At 39.9% G+C, this 22,271-nt stretch overlaps 1 protein-coding gene across 1 annotated transcript in view; it reads right to left on the reverse strand.

Annotated features, from left to right (window-relative positions):
* Positions 1-9,622: 9,622 nt before the first annotated feature.
* LOC120568748 (solute carrier family 12 member 7-like) overlaps positions 9,623-22,271 on the reverse strand; it is a 36,863-nt gene continuing 24,214 nt past the window's right edge. Inside the window, 14 exon segments of the mRNA XM_039816429.1 lie at positions 9,623-10,371; positions 11,926-12,059; positions 12,385-12,399; positions 13,304-13,473; positions 15,110-15,205; positions 16,188-16,295; positions 16,574-16,705; positions 16,974-17,143; positions 17,416-17,611; positions 18,439-18,607; positions 19,600-19,704; positions 19,832-19,951; positions 20,159-20,257; positions 20,389-20,507. Coding sequence (XP_039672363.1) covers positions 10,280-10,371; positions 11,926-12,059; positions 12,385-12,399; positions 13,304-13,473; positions 15,110-15,205; positions 16,188-16,295; positions 16,574-16,705; positions 16,974-17,143; positions 17,416-17,611; positions 18,439-18,607; positions 19,600-19,704; positions 19,832-19,951; positions 20,159-20,257; positions 20,389-20,507 — 1,725 coding nt within the window. The 3' untranslated portion in view covers positions 9,623-10,279.

Genomic DNA, 22,271 nt, shown 5'->3' on the forward strand with positions numbered 1-22,271 from the left:
TAAAGGGGACATATCAGTGCTTGTGCACATTAATTTGGGTATCTGGAGTGCCTACCAATCCACAAACTGTGAACTACGACAACCTAGTCAGTTTTTTGTGGGCTGCCTAGATCAGAAAGCATGGGATTCAACAAGCCATTCAGATTTTGCTTCCCTTCCTATGTCATATAAAGGCTCATCAGAACATGGCGCCCCCTAATCTGAGTATCTCCACCCACGGCCTGAAGTCTACCTTTGCAAAGGTGTGCCCTTTTTCTTGCAAGCCACTAAGAGCAGACTGGGCTGTTTTGGCAGCGGGACCTAAAGAGACAGGAGCTAAAACAGAGGGTGACAGTATATTCAGACATGAACATTAAAGCATGTAAACATGTTCTAGTAAACCCAGCATACAAGTATGAAATTGAAAATGAGCATGATATGTCTCCTTAAATGTCTCATTTGCATAGTATGGTCCTGTCAGTCAGGAGCCACATCAGATAATAATGCAGGACCCACCTTAGTTCAGATTTGGGGGCCTCTGTGGATCTGTGACTGTGAGGCAGGTGCACACTTTGCCTTGTTTGGAGAAAAGAGATTTGTTGTTCGTCTTTCCTCCACATTTAAAAAGTCAATATTAATGTTAACAGTCATAGAAATCCTTGTTGCTTCCACATTAGATGTAAACTCACTCCCTCACCTGTGCATGTGAAATACAGTACTGAACATGATTGGGTGTCTTTGGCTGACTAGTAAATGTTTGGTTTCTAAAACTGAAAAGGAATTCATATTTTCAAAGATCATTCATTTGCTCCAGAAAGTTCATTTGACTCAGACATGTAATTTATGCATCGCCAGTTGTTGTCTGGTTGCTCTCTGTGTTTTAGGAGCTTTAATCAGTCAGACAAGCAAAATATTGTTATAGTCACACCCTGATACTGACACATTGACCATACTGATAACAGACACTGATGTTTTACAATGCACAAACACCCATTAGTCGAAATGTGGTGTTTAGTCTTGGGAAGGGGAGTTGGACCAGTTGCCCGGGACTTTCTTGAAAAAATGACAACAACCCAAAAACCCCAAATTTGAATTTGAAAGAACCAAAAGACTCCAATAAAAGTTCCTGTCAGTGGCTACTTGCTGATCAATAATAATTTTTATCATAAATTGGGAGTCATGCGGCTGACTCTGTGTCCCACAGCGGGTATATACACAATTGAAGGCAGACAGCTACCAGATCTTCAGATTAGTGTGGCCTCAGGATAAATGAGTTTAACATCATTTCGAAAAGGATTTTTAAAGAATAGGTCCCTTTGTTCTTGAAGAAGTACAAAAATTCTACAAAAAATATTGTATTTTATTACACATTTCCCAGCGGTGTTCAGAAACAACTGGTCCAGTTAGTGCTGGACTTCTGTCCCAAGCCAGAAGAGACAAAGCTTCAGGGGTCAACAAGATCAGAGAGAGTCTCAGTGAAATTATCCATGTTGTGATGGTAACACCCCACTATTAGCAGATGCTGGATTGATAATGGCTCAGAGAGTAGAAAAATAGGTACACACCCTTTCTCCTCTTCCACCCTCATCCTCTGTCTTTACAGACTACATTCCCTCCTAAACCACATTGTGCTTTCCGTCTTTAGCTCTTCTCCCAGCTTAAGCTCTCAGGCCCCATTTACACGAAGGGAAGATGCAGATATTTTTCTGCGGTTTGACCTCTCATTTACACGAAAACCCCGTTTTTATCACAGAAAACGATTATTTCTAAAAACTCCGGCCAAAGTGGAGATTTTGGAAATCTTCGTTTGCACGTTTGCATGTAAACAGACAAACGGAGGTTTAGGCAGCCGAGAGAGAGAAAGAGGATGTGATTGGTTGCTGTTGTTGCTATTGTCGGGATTCTGATTGGCTAATGGGGGCTTGAGCTTCTTGTTACACTGCCACCTACAGGTCTGGCGTGCTCTTGACGGCATATATACACGGGTACATATAAAAGAACACTTTTCTGAAAAGGGAGAGGTTGAAATGTCCGTTTATGAAAATAGCTGGCCACGTGTAAACGTAGCATCAGATAAGAGAAAGAAAATGCTGTTTAGCCAAAGCGTCCAATAGACCTTTTTCACGGCAGACATGTTGACATGTCATAGTAGGACCAGCATAGGTGTATTCAAAAGCATTAATGATCATTCCTCTTAGGAGAGGTCCTGGTATTGTGCATGCTGACTCACTGAAATAGCTAACTGGGACACTTGATGGAATTGAGCCATCGTTAAGGTTATCAATTTCAGCTGTGCTTTTCCTACTATGACAAATCAAAAGGTCTGCTGTGAAAAAGGTACATATTACTGGAAGGTCAGTGGAAGCTGTGGGAAGATGATGGATGTGGTCAGCCTCAGAGATAAACCTGTCGGCCAAGGGCACGAGACAAGATAAATCAACACAAACAAAACAAGAGGAAGACACAACAAAGTGCGGCAGTGATCCACCACAGCCCCCACCTGAGCAAGGATTTGAACATGGGAGACCACAGAGCGGAGACAAGAAATCTCAACCCCCCCTTTCACCTGTCCAACACTCCTCAAACCCCCTTACCAACCCCGACGAGGACCCATCGCCCTCCCCATTCCATAGGAGACCAAAGAGCTTTAACAACCACTACGCCTTTGAGGATGCGTCGCTCTCCCCGCTTTCCCCCATCCCCATGTTGGAGTTCACTGACCAGATGAAGCAGCTGGTGAATGCTGGAACTAAGTATGCCCCCCTTCCTTCTCCCATCGTTCACCCCCGGCCAAAAGTAAAATGCCAGGCACCTCTGCCCCTTCAAGAGCGGCAGCTAACTCCTTCTCCCCAAACTGATAAGGATGCTTGTGTGCAAAATGCAGTAACCATTAACTGATATGGGCCAGGTCCAGGCTGCATGCCTAGTAGCACTCATGACTTTTTCCAAGACAAGCCTGGGCCCTGCGTATTAGATTCTTCCACAATTTATGTTGTGATAGGTAATAGAAAAAGAATAACGAATAAGCACTTAACGGCAAACTTTGCAAATTTAGCATGCATTCCTAGTCAGCCACAAAAAATGAAAACACACTAACACTAGCCCTACTAAACGTCAGGTCTTTGGCTGGAAAATCATTTTTAATCAATGTTTTTATTATTAAGCACAATCTTGATTTTATGTTTTTAACTGAAACCTGGTTGGACCATAATAACAGTGCTGCTGTTCTCATTGAGTCAGCACCCCCTAACTTCAGTTGTATGAGTGAGAATAGAGTGAATAAGAAAGGAGGTGGAGTCGCCATTTTGTTTAATGACTCATTCCAATGTACGCAATTATCTTATGGCAATTTTGCTTCTTTTGAATATGTGGCTCTTCAGCTAAGATCCTCAAGCTATACTTCTAAATATCTACAGGCCACCTAAATACTGTGCAAACTTCTTTGACGATTTTAATGAACTGCTGTCTATAATCTGTATTAACTTTGACCGTGTAATTATTACTGGTGATTTTAACATTCATGTTGACAACCCCCAGGACCGAGGGACCAAAGAACTGTGTTGTGTTTTTGAGAGCTATGGACTGACTCAGCATGTGACACAGCCCACGCACAATAAGGGGCACACACTGGACTTGATTATCTCCAAGGGTCTAAACATTTCTAAGGTTGTGGTGACTGATGTTGCTCTCTCTGATCATTCCTGTGTTTTCTTTAACGGCACTATCTCGGTGCCCAAAAGTGTTCAAACAAAGTTAATCAGAAAACGGTATATCACTGAAAACACCAGTGAATCATTCATTCAGCTTTTCTCCACCACACCCACCCTCTCAGGGGTCGCAGTCACTGAGCTTGTAGATAATTTCAACTGTAAAATTACGAATGTTATTGATGCTATTGCTCCCACTAAGGTCAAAGCTGTCTCTGGTAAGAAAAGATCTCCATGGAGAAATTTTATAGTGGTGAGAACAGAAAAAAGAGAGTGTCGAAAAGCTGAACGCAGTTGGCGAAAATCTAATCTCCAGGTCCACTATAACATCTATAAAGAGAGACTTCGCATTTATAATTTGGAACTAAGGAATGCAAGGCGGTCCTTTTTCTCTGACATCGCCAGAAACAATAATAATTGACGTGCTTTGTTTGCTACTGTCGATAGATTAACAAATCCTCCAGTACCAGTAGCATCTAAACTATTGTCTACCAAGGCTTGCAATAACTTTGCCTCCTTCTTCACAGACAAAATTCAGAAAATTAGACATAGTCAGTGCTTCCATATCAAGTACAGGATTTGTGTTGTCACAGTGTTCACACAAAACAAAATCAAATATGACACAATTTCATACCATCAACCATAACAACCTGGAAGACATTAAACAACACCTGAAAACCTCCTCCTGTTGCCTTGATATTCTACCAACGGGTGTTTTCAAAAATGTTTTGAATTATTTGGCTTCTGATCTTCTACATATTGTAAACACATCTCTGCTCTCAGGTGTCTTTCCACAGGCCCTAAAAACTGCAGTCATCAAGCCACTCCTAAAAAAGAACAATCTAGACACGTCACTAATGAGCAACTATAGGCCGATATCAAACCTTCCATTTTTAAGCAAAATCATAGAAAAAGCGTTTTTTCAACAACTCAACCTTTTCTTATCACTAAACAACAGTTTTGATGCCTTCCAATCAGGTTTTCGACCACACCACAGCACTGAGACGGCTCTCGTTAAAATTTTTAATGACATCCACTTAAACACAGATAGTGGCAAAATTTCAGTCTTAGTATTACTTGATCTCAGTGCTGCATTTGATACAGTCGACCACGACATATTACTTGACCGATTGGAAAACTGGGTTGGTCTTTCTGGCTCAGTACTAAAGTGGTTTGAATCCTATTTAAAGAATAGGGACTACTTTGTGTCTATAGGTAATTATACATCTGAGCATACAAATATGACGTGCGGAGTTCCCCAAGGCTCAGTCCTGGGGCCTCTTCTGTTCAACATCTACATGCTTCCACTGGCTCAGATTATGGAAAACAACAAAATAAGTTACCATAGTTATGCGGATGACACACAAATTTACATAACCTTATCGCCAGGGAATTATAGCCCAATACAACAACTGAATATGTGCATTGAACAAATTAACGACTGGATGTGCCATAACTTTCTTAAATTAAATGAAGAAAAAACTGAGGTGGTTGTTTTTGGAGCAAAAGAGGAACGATTAAAGGTCAGCACTCAGCTTCAAACGACAATGTTAAAAACAGACAAAGCCAGAAATCTTGGTGTAGTCATGGACTCAGACCTGAATTTTAAAAGCCACATTAAGACAATTACAAAATCAGCCTATTATCACCTTAAAAATATATCAAGGGTTAAAGGACTTATGTCTCAGCAGGATTTGGAAAAACTTGTCTATGCTTTTATCTTCAGTAGACTTGATTACTGTAACGGTGTCTTTACAGGTCTCCCTAAAAAAATCAATCAGACAGCTGCAGCTGATTCAGAACGCTGCTGCCCGAGTCCTCACTAAAACCAAGAAAGTGGATCACATCACTCCAGTACTGAAGTCTTTACACTGGCTTCCAGGGCCTCAAAGAATTGATTTCAAAATACTTTTGCTGGTTTATAAATCACTAAATGGTTTAGGGCCAAAATACATTTCTGATCTGCTACTACACTATGACCCACCCAGACCTCTCAGGTCGTCTGGGACAGGTCTGGTTGTCCCCAGAGTCAGAACTAAACAGGGGGAAGCAGTGTTCAGTTTTTATGCTCCACATATCTGGAACAAACTCCCAGAAAACTGCAGGTCCGCTGCAACTCTCACTTCTTTTAAATCCAGGCTGAAGACCCATCTTTTTAATTTTGCCTTTCTTTAAATAACCTATTTTTAACTGCTCTTTCTTTAAAATTCTTATACTGCACTGCACATTTTATTCTTGTCTTTTAATGATTTTAAATTGTTTTTGTTTTCTAATTGCTCTTTACATTTTATGTTTTTCCTTTTAATGCTTTGAAATTGTTTTTAATTGTTTTCTGTTTTTTAATGTTTCATGTAAAGCACTTTGAATTGCCTTGTTGCTGAAATGTGCTATACAAATAAAGTTGCCTTGCCTTGCCTTGTTGTTAGGTATATTCTAGGGCTGTCAATCGATTCAAATATTTAAATTGCATGATTGTCCATGGTTGACTTGCGATTAATACCATGTCATATCATATCATGTTCATAGTAGAATAGACACATATTCAACGTGTTTGTGTGAAGCTGTAACATTTTGGTAAATATAGCCCTTCAATCAAAGAGCCTCTTTAAACAGCCAGTCAGGAGGCTCAACTCGTGTATTAAAACTGATCATGGCAGGTCCTAGAGTTTCATTTTTTAAATAAAACAGCAATTTAAGCATTTTACTTTTGAGGCCTGGCTTGTTGAGAAAACACCACCCATGACCTGCCATAATATACACATACAGTACCACATCACACATATGCAGAAATGTTATATCAGCCAATATAGGACATCTCTCCTGCAGGATAATTACTGCAGGCTGGACTTCTATGCAACTTTAACCGTACTTACACGACAGAAGCAAGTTGGCAAAAAAATCTGCAAAACTTTGGATGATAAAACCTCCCACATTTGCATGAAGTAAAATGTTAACACATAATTTTCCCTTCTTGCTTTTCACGAGCCCTGTGAACTGTTTTAAACAGTGACACTTGTGGTCAATATTGTTTTTATGTGGATCCTGTCCACCATACAAGATTCCCATTGGTGAAACAATAAAGTGGAAAATTGGGTTAACTGTCCTGAATCATAGCACAAGACAGCCTGTACTTTTAAGTGAGCAAAACAGTACAGATTACAGACAGCACAGAAAGTAGCAGAGTTGTAGTTCAGAGAATGATCAGAGAATCAGACCGAGATCGTTGTTGTTGTTCTGTGCGTGCTGACCCAGCTAACCCCTGTGCGGGACAAACAGGAAGCCATTTATCCAAGGCCAAGTTTCCCCAAAGCTTCTTACTGTAGCTCCAAGATTGTCTTTGTTCTTTTGTGAGCCAAGAGACAATGATGATTTTAGGATTAAATTGATTTTTGGAAACTGAGCATGGGCCAGTTATGTAAGAGATGACAACAATCCAGCTCAGCTCTCATCTGTGTCAGAGCTTCTGGTATATGTTACAATAGTGTAACAGTAATAATGGCAGATGCAACTATGTAAAAAAAAGATGAGTGACAACACAAATTGATTCAGATTTTGATGCTTTAGGTTTCAGTTACTGAACTATTACATGTTTAAAAGATGAGGTGAGATGAGGACAATCAGATAAATCACAGTAATCTACATCTGACTGACCATTCATTCAGCTTTGTTTCCTTTGTATACAGACTTCCTGCTCTGATGTTTCCTGCCTTTTGTCTGTGTGGGTCTATATTTCATGTGATGTTATGGGAGTTCCCATCAAAAGTCTGAATAAACACTTCTCACTGTGGGCCAGATCATGCCAGGGGCATATTTATAGGCACAAATGGTCCATGAAGCTCTGATGGAGATGGAAACTCAATAAAAATGCATTTATTGATTGTGAAGTCCAACTGACAGCAACTGAGTCTTGCAAAACTTAATCTTCAAAGCATTGGAAAAATCTGTCTATTCATGACACAACACTTTCATTTGTCTGCAAGATCTAAATGTTGATTTATTGTTTTCAAGATTTATTGCTGATGCCGTTATTTGGCTGAAAAATTGATGGCAAAATCTCATATTATCTGGTGAATAATTGATCATAGTTAAACCGCAGCTTGCTACTAGTTTATATCCTGACACATTTAAAAGACTTAAGAAACAAGTAATTGCCACGCACACAGAAACTAACTAATCTAGAAAATAATTTTCAGTCCTCCAAACCATACAACCATATAGGTCGTGCAGTGCTACCCTTCAACATGACCCATCAGAGCGTTTCATAAATTAGCGCTCCTAGCGGCGGCAGGAATCACAACCCACAAGAGCATTTTCAGTTGTCATATCTATACCATTGATTGTATAACACAGAACACAACGGTCGCAGTTTTAAACACATCGTTAACATTGTGAACGGTCGTAGTTTGGTCACATATAGGCACCAAAACAACTTAGTTTAGTAGTTTTCAAAAAAGATCGTGGTTTGGGTTATAATCAGTACATTTGTTACGTTACTCCACATCCGGTTACGCATGTGATGCAGAACGTGACGTAGTTCCATTTGTTTCGTAAAAATTTTTTTTTTTTTAAAAACACCAGTAACTTTTATTGCCAAACGGGACACGAACCCCACTTAGGGTTAGTGGTGACGGAAGCCCATTTATAATTGGACATCCTCTGCTTCAAATCAGGCCAACTTTTTTACAGTCTGAAGGTGTACATTTGAAAACACTGTAAGCACTGACAGACTGGGATATTCAATATTTGTCAGGTTTAAATTCCCTGCCTGAAATTGTTCTTTTTCCCTTATTGGCGCAAAGGCAACATTTATACTTTGCCATATGGATAATCGCCATTAGATGCAAAGAAAAGGCATATTGCACTCAGTTGCAAGACTTTATGGCCGTGTTTGCGCTGTACCATCATTATCGCAATATCTTTTGTGAATCGGACCTTGAGATGGGGAAAATAGTTGCAAGTGATGTGCAATTCATGGTGCATCAGTGGCCACAATCACTCTCGCTTTTTCGTTTAACACGTGACTTTTTGTCGAACTAACACATGACACATTGTACTTAAAAAGCGTCATATTAATTGAAAATACTGTTATATAGGCTTCATGTTCATTTTCCTCATCATTGCATACTAGCATCCTTTGCTCCAATACAAACAAGTCAATCAAATACATGAACAAATACACTAAGGCCGGTTACACACTGCACGCGTCTCGCGAGCGTGGCGTTTCTGTTGCGTCTCAGCTGCATGGATTTTTCTGTGTCCTACATACCAGAAGCGTGTCTGACGCGGCGCTGCTCCTGCTGCTAGGTATAGGGAGGGCTGATCTCGGGACATAGTGCCGACAGATTCAAACTCTGAAAAATGGGTAAGTGGGCTGTCTGAACAACTTTGTGTAGCTGTAAAGAGCCTATATAGCCTATCTGATGTTGGACCGCCACTCAGAACACACACTACGTTGTTATCGTAGCCTATCCTACCATTTATATATACTGATTTGATTAAAGCAAGACAATGTCGGCAGTATTGACTGCAAAATATGTTACAGAATATTTCGTTCTGTATGACAGGTGCAATATTTGAAAATCTTTTCTCTGAAATTTTGTATTACATTTATATCTACATTGATGTCAAAACCTAGACTTTCAAACATCAATATGTCATTTATTAATATGTATTTGTGTCTAAATGACATATAAACATATTTTCCTATTCTATTTTGCCTGGAAACGCTTCCAACACGCTCGCGTCTCGCGTGAAAAATAGGCGTCTGTTCTATTTCTAGCAGGCACGCGTCTCAGGCGCGTCTCGAGCCGTGCCTGAGACGCGCGTCTCACACCGGCAGTGTGTAAGCTCTAACCTGTTAACATGGGAGCCGAAATATAAACGGACACGCCACGCAGCTGACACTTCCAGTGTGTAACCGGCCTAACTCAACTAAAATGTACTAAAATCACAGAAGTTGCATTTCCTCTGTTGCATTTTCACTATATGTTCCTTTTTGATCACCAATGGTATCTGTGACAAACAAAAACAGTTAATAAGCAATGTTCAAGACTATAGATTACAATCAATACTGCCACATTTGCCCTGAAACTGTTACTTAGAGTATACTAATCAATGGGACTTTGGCTTTAACCTCACTAACTGTGATGATGACAATGAGACAGTTGCCAGCTACCACAATCAGTGAAATGCTAAAAATGACAATAAGCTGTAGTTTCCTGTTCTTTCCTCCAACAAATGCCTGGTGAAGCACAATAACATGTTAAATTAAAATGGAAGCTCTTTCAGAAAACAGTTTATCTGTGGAAAGAACATCTCCACATCTCTCTATTCTCTCCACAGTGTATATACAGTATGTGGCAGAGTTAAAGAGCCCCAGGAGGAGGGGGTGTAGAGAGCCCTCTTTGCCCAGAAGTGATGCACTGAGCTCAGGCTGTGCTGCAGGTAGACTCCCATTCACTTCACAGCGATCATGGTCCTCCTTTTTTCTGTCCGTCATCTTTGTCCATGTCTCATTGTCAAACCCCTGCCCTCTGGGGTCCTACTGTCCAACAATGTTCCCTTCCAAACAAGCAATTAGGAACCTTTTGGTGCTAGGAGTAGATGGTAATGACCTCCCGACCACCTCCACGAACCAACAGCACACGGTCTAGGCCATCCATCAGGACCTCCAGGAACTCCATATCTGAGAGACACATTCTGGTTAAGGACATACTGTACACTACAGCAACGTATGCTGCTATTTTCAGATGTATCCACTGTTCAGAGCAGTTTTAAAAAACTCCATTACTGGGTGTGAAAAATGCTTCTGTCGGTGGTGGAATGTAACTAAGTACATTTACTCAAGCAATGTACTTAGGTACAAATTTAATGAGTTTGTACTCCACTTGAGTACTCCCATGTGTTCCATTTGATATTACTTTTAACTTGTACCTAAGTGGTCTAAATTGTTGCAACACACAATGCCTGAAACTTTTGTAATTTTGGGAAAATACACTTTTTCGCTCTCTTGCCGAGAGTTAGATGAGAGGATCAATAGCTAAGGGGATAAGCGAGCCTCCGCAAAGCGTACCTCATATGGAGACATTTTGATGCTAACAAGCCATCACCTTCCGTTAGCATTCCATTGACTGCCATTCATTTTGGCGTCATTTTGACGGCGAATAACTTTACATCTGAAGCGTTTAAAGACTATTTGTCCATTGTTTATTTCTAAAGAAACACGACAATGTATGAAAGGCTCCATTACCTTGTATCTCACGTTACTGCTCCATAGCAGCTGCTTTTGTAAAAATAGGCTAATGATTGTGTCATAACCACGCGACTTTCTGTCACATAGTAGACGAATTATCGTATAGTCTGGAGAAGCTCGCAGGCAGTTTTGACCTACATTAGCTGTTTAAGTTTAATTACTAATCTTAACTAGCATTTTAGTTAGCAATAATTAGCCTGTGCCTATGTTATCTCCTTACATATACCTACGCTCTCCGTCTCTGCAAGATTGGGAATGATTGAGATTTCTCTTGGCACAGCTACCAGAAGACTTACAACTTTCAGACAGGTCGCTCACGTCACATCTACGTCGTCAAGCTCAGTTTGAGGCTGCGCAGGAATACTCCGGAAAAGTGCTTCTAATAGACTTCACTGGTCTCCGTGGAAGTCTACGGCAGGAACGAGGAACATGGCCTCTTGCTAACTCAATTAGCTTAGCTTAGCAATGAAGACTGGAAACAAGGGAAAAACATCAAGTCTGGCTCTGTCTAAAAGGTAAAAATATCTGTCGGATATCACCTCAAAAGCTCTCTGATTAACATGTTGGGTCTTGTTTTTTGTAATCCATATGCAAAAAGAAGTGTAAAAACAACACGTTTTGGTTTATTACACATATCCCCTCACTCAGTCTTCTTTACGCTTCATCTTTGTACAATTAAAAAACCAAGACATATCAGGTCAATTAGAGACCTCTAAAGGTGTGGGTGGAATTTGTTGACTTTGAACAGAGCCAGGCTAGCGGTTTACCCCTATTTCGAGTCTCTGTGCTAAGCTAAGCTATGCTAAACGCCTGCTGTCTTGATTATTTTCGTACAGACATGAGAGTAGTATTGATTTTCTAATGCAACTATTGGCAAGAAAGCTAATCAGCGCATTTCCTAAAATCTTAAAATATTCTTTTAATATGACAACTTTATTTGACTGACTGAATGACTCGTCAAATCACTGATTAGCTGAAAAAGGATACAGTTGTCATCCCCTTTCTTGTTCTTCGGCGGTCCCGGCATGTTGAGCAAGACCAGCTGTGAATCACAGGATTTCTTGAGCACCGCCTCATTCAGCTTCACAGCTGTGTGCATCCTCCGCACGTTGGATTGGCTACTACGTTAGACAACAGACATTAATCAGAGCATCGGTTATCCTGCAATCCCTTACAAAGTCAGAGGGCTGTTTCAGTAGGATACTCTAAATCAGCAATCTACAGAAAGCACAGGATGTGTGATTGGGAATCTGATGATCTTGTAGGCAAATACAATACACAGACACATGAAGCTTCCATATGTGTCATCATGCACCCTGACATTCATGGAAACTGAACTGGTTATCTACCTTCACACAAGCATGCCAACAGACACTATTCTCACATTGCACATGCAGAGAGAGTTAATGCACATGCAAGCAAAAAGCGAAAAATAAAGTGACTTACAGATTCTCCCACTCCCTAGAGGATTCGAGCACAAAAAACACATTCAACATTAACACAATAATAATGGCTGCTTCTTAATTTTTTAGATCATCTAGATGTAGAGAGGTCTTGGAAAATTAAAATAAAACAGTATCGGCAAATTACATATAAAAACATGCAAGCCAACAGCAAAATTATTTAATGCAGTTAAAGGACCAGTGTGTAGGATTTAGTGCCGTCTAGCGGGGAAGTTGCAGATTAAAACTGAATACCCCTTCACTCACCCTTTCCTTTCCAACCGTGTAGAAATGTATGGAGGCTTTCAGGGCCTTCAAAATGTGAAAGGCCATCTCTAGAGCAAGTTTTTAGTTTGTCCATTCTGGGCTACTGTAGAAACATGGCAGTGCAACATGGCGAGCTCCCGATTTAGATATGAAGGGCTCATGCTAAGCTAACAAAACTCAACGACTTTTAGTTTCAGCTGAGTATACACTAATGAAAACATAATTTTGATTATTATATTCCATGTCTGCCAATACAACCAACTAAATCCTACACACTGATCCTTTAGAAGGACAACCCCTAGAAAATATACATTAAGATATGACCAATTAGGTGCTGAATTTTAAAATTAGAGCAATTCAGAGGGAATTTTGCCTTTCATAGCCTCTTGATAACTACAAATAAAAATCTATCACTAATGGTGTTGGAACTAAGTGCAGTACAACATCAGCATATATGAATACACACAATACATATAAAAACAATAATGATAAAAGTACAATATATTCAAATAATATTAAGAATAACTAACTTAAACAAATAAATCACATTTAGTGTTGAGTTGAATATAAACCTAATGTTTGACATGTTGGGCACTATAACAAATATCAGGAAGTGTATATTTACGATGTTTTGCAGGAAAGCTGAATCTACTTACGGTCTCATATTAAACATGTCTTTAACTCCCATGCCTTCTCTTTGTCTGTTCCTCTCATTGACCAGTTTGTCTTTGGTCCAGGTCATGTGGACACGATCTGGTGTGGCACCTGCAGCTTTGTCATTCATTTTAGAATGAGACGCCGTGTTCCGGTCGTGGATCAACTGGGCCTAAACAAAAGGACATAAAAAATAAAGTTTGGCCATTGTAGTTTTCAGCCATGTTAGATCCGCGTTATTTCTATTAATAAAACTTTAAAAATGTCCAATTGTATTTCCAATTATATCCTTTCTAGTAAAAGCCTAACTCAAAAAATCTAACTCTCATCGGTGGCTTTGGGGAAACACCATAAACTGTATAAAAGAAGTGGACATAGCCTTCAAGTCTGAACAGTGAAGCCACTACACAAGTGCTTTAAACCTGCATTTTTTCTAATGGCCAGCAGGAGGCAATTCCAATGGTAGCAAAAAGAAGTCCGCTTTTACAGAAGTCTATGAAAAAATGACCCTACTTCTCACTTGATTTATTACCTTAGTAAACATTTTCTTAATGAGTTTATGGCGTCAATCACTAGTTTCAAGTCTTCTTTAATACAACATGATGTTAATTTTGTAAATGATGGTCCCATGTAGAGTAAAATAGACGATAAAGCAGGGGATGCTTAGGACGTGGCTACCTTGTGATTGACTAGACGCTACCTGAGCAACCAGCCAATCAAGATAGAGGCACAGCAAAGCTTATCTATGACACTCTATGGATTCAAAAAGCCGTGAACGGGTTTTTGGGTGTTGTCCATGTTTTGTCTTAGAACTCTGACCCTTTAACAGTGTTTTTTCATTCAGTTCATGAAAGTCAAAAGTTACATTTGCGTTTGGTTGTACCAAAAGAAACTTTAGGGAGTCTGATTCCGAAACTTTTCTGATTCTACATTTCTATGCAGTAATAATCTCTATTTTAACTAAGCATTAGTGGGAATTTTACCACAAAGCAATATGTTATTGCAAATATGTCATTGCTTTACAGTTATGAGGGACATGAAAATATGACCACAAGAGGATATGAAGACAAATTATTTAAATGTAGATGTAGTTATTTTTAGGGCCGTCAGGTTATAGACAGGTCTATGGTGAGGACACGCTGTTTTACAGTGGACACAGTAAACCTCCTGCTCCGTTTAGGATGCAGAGTTGGATTTTCACTACGCTGTGCTGTGCATAAATGTGTGTGACAATAATAAACTTTAATGATAAACTTTAGCCTAAAACAGACAAACTAAACACCTCACAATATCAGTGATAAGAGACAAGAGGGGGGAAATCCAGACCATACTTGAGGATTTCAATCACTACTGGCTAGTAACAACAGGATGGGGATCCTGAAGGACCCAAAGCTCTGTTGCTATAAACCATAAACATCATAAACTCCACAATTGTGTGTTACAATCTCTGAGGGAATGGATGCAATGGTAAGTTACTGATAACTGTATTGAGTCTCAGGTGGACCTCCAGTACTGGGAGTCGGGTGCACATTTAAAGGCACTCCGTGAGGAATCTGTCTGCCTCTACTGGCAGCTTTTGGTCTCTACGTCTCTGCCCCCTCAGCATCTACAATACAGTGAATGAAGGGAAAACAGAAAACATTGAGGCAGAACCTTCGGTCTCTAAATTCACACTATGATGACAGCACGGTCTAAAAGCATTGCAGTTGTTATGAAAGGATTATGATGCCAGAAAGGATGGCATGGTAAATGGAGGGATCAAAGGCGTAATTGTCGGCTACTACGGGCCGTTTGGTCGCTGGGACTACCTTATCCTCTGGTATGCACAGGGTGTTGGAGGAGGGGTCACCTGGCGGATTTTTCCTCTTTATGGAGCTGCGGGATACATCTGTGATGCTCTGAATCTGATCACGAAGTCAGGTTAGGATAAGGGGGAAGAGTTCAAAAGGTCAACAACAGCAGAACAGACCAAGACGAGTTATGTTACACCTTTCTCTTGGGCGGAGGATAGCTACATCAGTATAGTACAGCTGTAATATATTTGATATAGTTTTTGTTATAGCATTTCTATATCATGTCTTAAAGTTTTAACATTGCACCTGATTATTTCCAAATGGAATATAAGGTTTTTGTTTGAGTATGGACTTTACAAAGTAGACATTTTTAGTGTGTTTTACAGTGTTGTGAACAGTGTTACAGAGATAGTTCAGAATTTTTTGAAGGGGGGTTGTATGAGGTACTTATCCATAGTCAATATATTAGCTACAGTAGATGGCGGTTGGTATGCCCCCAGTTTGGAGAAGCAGGCAGGAGTACTGACACAGAAGCTAAGCAATGTACTGCTGTGGATGGGGGCAGCAGCAAAAACTTATTTTAGCCACCCCAAATCACCCACCTAAAAAAATCAATATCAGTTCAAGTGTACGATATTTTTTGAATATTTTTACTATTTTACCTTGCCCTCAGCCAGCCTTTTCCGATGCAAGCCTTGCCCTCAGCCAGCCTTTTCCGATGGGGATCCTTTGACAAATTTTACCTAACAGAACTGTCAGAAGTCTACTGCTGCCTCGGTCGGTTAGTTTGTTTGTTATTGTGCGACTTTGGTGACTCCGAAATTAACCGACCGCCATCTACTGTAGTTATTACACTGACTATGGGTAAGTACCTCATACAACCCCACTTCAAAATATCCAAACTATACCCTTAAGTTTGTCTTGCTAACATTTCAATTGAATTAAACGTGTCAATATTTGCATATAATATTCCATTTTTGTAACTCCTAGATAAAACATCTTGCTATTGTTGTTTAGAAAGTGTCCAAATGTTTCTGTAATGACACGTATGATTTGTATTAGTGCAAATGTTATAATATGAGTGTCACGGTACCTCTCTCTCCCTCTCAGTGCGGGACAGCTGCATCTGTTTAAGCATTTGAGACCTCTGCTCCATCACCAGCGTCTTCTCATAGGTGAAGGCAGAGATGTCACTTTCATGCTTGAGGGACATAAAACATTTGCAATTTCAGATTTGTATACAAACTTATAAAAATATAGTCATTCAATTTATTTGCTGTGGCTAATGTTCCAAGGCAAATTTCTTGTAAGTGTTACTTGGCAATAAATCATTTTCTGATTCTGATTTCTAATTCGGATAGAGCAGTATAAAGTCAACAGGTAGCCTTTCATGTTTCTCAAGGGCAGGTTAGACTACCACCTGGATCAACCATTCATTAGATAGAAAAAATTATTTGACTGAATTGCAAATAGTCTCACCATCTCCACAACCTCCACCACCGCATCCAGGCGTAGCTGGTAGAGAAACATCTGGAGGTCTTTCTTCATCTGGATGGAATTGTCGTCCATGTGGGCCACCGTGAAGATTCGCATTTGACACTTCCTCCATACCTGCAGAAATAGGAAATGTATCAGCTGCTGGTTACACACAGCTAAGCTGCCAATGCAAGAGCACTAAATCCCATCTGGGATCTAGGTGGAATGTGAGAGCAAGGAACTTTAGCAAATTAGGCAGCTATGTGAGGCATTAAGCATTACACCTTCCATTTGCTTTATTAATGTTAATGTGAAGACTGGCAGCTTCTACAGTAAAAAAAAAAATTGTGTGGAAAAAAAAGTGTGACGTACATTTCAATGGAAAATGACAACACACACACACCTTGTGTTGACTAAGTAAAAATGGCAGCAGCATGAGCAGTCCACCATCATGCACGATCCACCACACATCAATGGTCCCCCCCTTCAGACGCTCCTGGTTACCAGGGAAATGGTCAATGTTCTTAGCAACCAACAGAGCCTGTTGAGCTGCCGTCGTCTCTCTTACTGTTTCTGTAAGAAAAAAAAAAAAAAAAAAAAGAAAGAGAGAGAGAGAGAGAGAGAGAGATTAATGGCAAGGCATTTCAAATGTGGGATGCAGCCACATTAAGATCAGAGAAAAGCACCTATTAGAAATATGGGACCTTACCATCAAAAAATAATGAAATGCAGGAAAATTTATGGAATTAACTTTTAAAAGGGTATACATATCAATGCAGTAAAGTTTCATGTTCTTAATACTGTAGAAATGTATGCTCTGATTTTGTCACTTCTGTGTAGTTTACCTATAAAGTTCCTCCTTGCGGAGGAGTCCCGGGCTTGTCCCCAGCCTGCTGGCCAGGCCATCAGGACAGCGTTGTGTTTCATTCCCCCCAGTCCTGCTGACTGGATGAGCAGGGAGAAACCGTCTCGCAGGTTGGACGACGCCACCACATGGGAGAAACCCTTCATCTTCTCAGCAGCCATCGCTGCTTTTAAGTTCTGCAGGGAACAAAAAGGACCAAAACAAAAGGAGAGGGAAAGGATAATAAAACTGTTTCAGATTGTGAATTGGGAACAATATTTGGAGTTGCTGATACTCACTGCTTGTATAAAAAGCTGGGAGCATCTTTTCTACATGTAACCTGTATAAATGACTATGCATGAAATCAGGTGAATATGTAAGGTGAACATAAGCAGCATTACCAGTTTGCCCAATGATTCCTTCATTTTAATTGTGGTAGCTTTCGGTCATATTTTAGTTTGCAATTTGCATGCTCTCTGCTGTAGTGAATATTCAGAAATATTGTTTTAAGCAGGGTTTTTCCTGCATAAAGGAATTTTTGGCACCCCCTAAAGAGGTTTTAGCCAGCCCCAAAGGAAAATCACCAGCACCAAGATGACAAGAATTGAGAATAAAAATAGCAATTCAAATCCTCTCTAAATGTGTTTAAGAGAAATTTACCAAACAACCTATTGAACAAGCAGAACATGAACTTGAATATGAGAGCTAATCTCAATTTTATCTCCAGAGTGAGGCTGTACCGGACTCTCCCGGTGATTCATTCAAATATTTATATTTTTATTGAACCAGTTTTGTTAATTGGGGTTTTATTTATTCAAGCATAATATACATTTTTGTTTATCCCCCGCAAAGGCCCATTTTGAGCCAGGCAAAACCCTGTTAAGGAAATCAGCGGAAGAGACTGCTTGTCTATCTGTGATACCTCTAAATAAATTAGATACCCATAACCTTTATGCTGTAAAATACTGGACATCCATGCAGAGGACTAAACAGGCAGAGCAGATGACTGAACAAATGGACAAACCTGCTCTCCAGTCTTGACATCATTTCCCCGGGTCATGTAGGTTCCCTCCAGGACTGAGCAGACGATGGTCAGTCCTCTTCCTGCTTTGAGCTGCGTGGTAAAAGACAAGAGACGAGGGTGTTTCACCTTCAGGTCGGAGTCCAACTTACACAACACCAACAGCTGAGGCCTGACGAGAGAGAAAATATGTAAATAGTGAAATAAAATTTAGCAAATGCAAAATAAGCATTAAGAATCAAATATAAACAATGTACATTATGATAAAAACATATAAAAAAGGGGAAAGTGTGCTGATGTTACACATCACAATCTGTTTACAGGTCTTGGGAGTACCACTGCATGTACATGTGTGGAAAGTGTTGTAAGCCTTTTGTGTCTCCAGAGGGAGCCGTGTGAAATCTGATAAATGTCCTCAAGTGATGTCACTTGAGTCAGCATTATAGCCTGCTTGAATAGCAGGCTATAATTTCAGCAGCATAAACTAGCAGCTCGAGGCTACATTACTCACTTCTATCACATAAAAGGACTGTTTCTATATAGCGCTTTTTTAGTCTTAACGACTACTCAAAGCGCTTTAACATAGTACAGGAACCATTCACCATTCACACACATTCATACGCTGTGGCCAAGGCTGCCATAAAAGGTGCCACCTGCTCATCAGATAAACACTCACACACTTTTACGCTCCGATGCACAGCATCAGGGGCAACTCGGGACTGCAACCGCCCCATCAAACCTGAATCTCACCTCACATGCTGAACTGACAGCGGTTGAGCTGCTTTGTGGTTAATGTAGGTGACAAGTTTTGACAAACAAGGAGGATACATGGAATAAAAAAGATGATATCCCTGCTTCCGCTACATCAATTTTGATCCTTTTCTTTCTTTTTATCTGTCCATCTTGAGTCCGATGAGGTTACAGTGCAATGCTAAATTGCTGCTGTATTTTATTCAATTGTTTACTTTATTTAACATCTATATCTTGCAGATTTTTGGAAACTATTTGGAATATGAAAAAGACAGACTTATTAAAAAGCAACTTCAGAAGCAATACAGGTATAACAAGAAATAAAGATCCCCGAATAGTATTGTTTTTTGCTCTAGCCCCTGGTTTCATCATGATATAAGCAAATCAAATCACAACATACATTCTCACACTCACCTCCAGTTTTTGGTGTGTAGTGGTGCTTCCTCCAGACGGATGAGAGCATAGCGTGCTGCATTCAAGGACAGACCTCTGATCCCATCACCCCATTCCTTCACTGCCCTGCAAACAAAAGGTCCAAAAAGGAAAGTTTCACCTCTTTTACAAATGTTTAAGAACAGAATAGACATTCAAATGTGGCGTAAAAGACTCTCTAGACCTAGACCAAGACCTAAAACCCAAAACTCACCCTCTGTACTCAATGTACTTGTAGATACAGCCAGCTATCACCATGGCAACCAGGGCGTAGTACCAGGAGCAGATAAACATGAGAGAGAGACACAGACTCATCCCTAAGAAGGAGAGGGTCCTACAGAACACACACACACACACACACACACACACACACACACACACACACACACACACACACACACACACACACACACACACACACACACACACACACACACACACACACACACACACACACACACACACACACACACACACTTTTACAACATCTTACATAAAATGTGAAGGATTTATTTTGAGTTTAGTTGGAAGCTGTTCTTACCAGTGATAGAACTTGAAGCGAGGTCTCCAGTTGGGGGTACGGAGCAAAGTCTGAACAGCACAGGCCAGGTTAACAAACAGATAGCACATGAGGAAAAACCTGAGCGGACACAAACGGAAATGATCATTAAAGAGAGAAAGGACTGCAATCAAACTGGCAAGAAACGTAACAGACTGAAAGCAAGTAAACCTATCTTCTTTTAGTATGTTCTACAGTGTTAAACCACGTACATGGAGAGGATTGGGGCCACGGCATCCAGAGAAGCAATTAGGATTCCTATCTCACAGATCCCAACTGTCAGCAGCAGAGCCCAGGTGGGCTCACCATTAGCCTTCCCATGACCAAAGACCTGAGAAAGACAAAAACAGAGAAGATGAGATGATACAGTACTGCAGAAAACTGCCACAACTTAGTCCATTAGTCGACTAATCGTCGTTTTGGTCTTAGTCGACTAAGATTTATTTAGTCCATTAGTGATTTTTTTATGCTGAATAACTTGTTTTCAAAAAAAAAAAAAACTCTATAGGGGTTTTGGTTTAAATCTTTTCTATATCATTTTGATTATCTAAAGATTGATTATTTATTTCAGTCATTATTATGCAAAACACCAGAGATAGCATTGTAAAGACATAACATTGAGATCTTGGGATTTTTGATGGGTATTTTTATTTCCGTACTATTTTTTTTGCATTGTATAGACTAAACAGTTATTAATTTTTCCTTCTAGGGAAATGCATTAAACACTAGGGGTGGGGGAAAAAAATCGATACAGCATAGTATCGCAATATTTTTCGTGGCAATACTGTATCGATACACAGACGCCAAGTATCGATCTTTTATGATATATGTTTTGGTCAGTTTGTCTGCTTGACAATCCCATTTTGCAGCAATAAAATTGAAGTGAGATGAACAGACAGAGAAATTTATCATTTTAGATAAAACAGATGTTTCCTACAAATCATATAATCACATACATCATTTGAAATTGGGAAGAATTTGAAGTTGGAAAAAAGGTAATACATTGCAATATATCGCAGAATATTGTAATATGTTTAAAATCGCAATAATATCGTATTGTGACATAAGTATCGTGATGATATCGTATCGTGAGGCCTCTGGTGATTCCCACCCCTATTAAACACGTCTATTAGACCTCTCGGATATACACAATTGGCCCTATGAAAGAACACTTTTGTATTCTTATCTTAAATCTTTTTTTCTGTGAGGTTTGTTCGTACAAGTCAGATTCACCAAACTCGCTTAACTGGACAAACGTTTTGTAAATCGCCTTTTTCAGCCTGTTGGATATCACCTGTTTAGTGATAGTTAGCATTATCTACGGCCCTAAAGTTAAGTATAAGGAATACGTTTTATTGCTCCCCAGTCTGGATCAACAACCGTTCATTTCTAGGATAATCACCGGAACAACCGGCCAACCAAGCATTTAATAACTTCATTTTGTGTCACGTTTGTGAGAATTTACACAATAAAGTTGTGAAAAACAAATGGTTACACTTTACTTGAAGGTATCTACACAAGGGTGACACACATAACATGTCATAAACAGTATAAACAAGTCAAACGTTTATGACATAACGCTTCTGTCAGACAGTGTCATTCGGTTTTTGTCATGACAAGTTAGGGTTAGGGTTCATGTGTCATGTCACTCTTATGTAGATACCTTCAAGTAAAGGGTTACTAAACAAATATTGGGAACCAAGCAGTCGGCCCATTCAGAACAGGCACATGCTCCAAACAGGCACTAGTGCACTAGTGTTACTAAAAAGTAAAAAGAAGAATTTCCCAAAACAATAAGAAAATATTAAGTGAACAACGTGTACTCAAAGCAGCACTGTGCTGTGACAGAAATAAAGAGAGAATGGTTTGATTTAAAAGGTCCCATGGCATGAAAATGTCACTTTATGAGTTTTTTTAACATTAATATGTGTTCCCCCAGCCTGCCTATGGTCCCCCAGTGGCTAGAAATGGCGATAGGTGTAAACCGAGCCCTGGGTATCCTGCTCTGCCTTTGAGAAAATGAAAGCTCAGATGGGCCGATCTGGAATCTTCTCCTTATGAGGTCATAAGGAGCAAGGTTACCTCCCCTTTCTCT

The sequence above is a fragment of the Perca fluviatilis genome, chromosome 11, assembly GCF_010015445.1.
Source record: "Perca fluviatilis chromosome 11, GENO_Pfluv_1.0, whole genome shotgun sequence".
Lineage (NCBI taxonomy): Eukaryota > Metazoa > Chordata > Actinopteri > Perciformes > Percidae > Perca > Perca fluviatilis.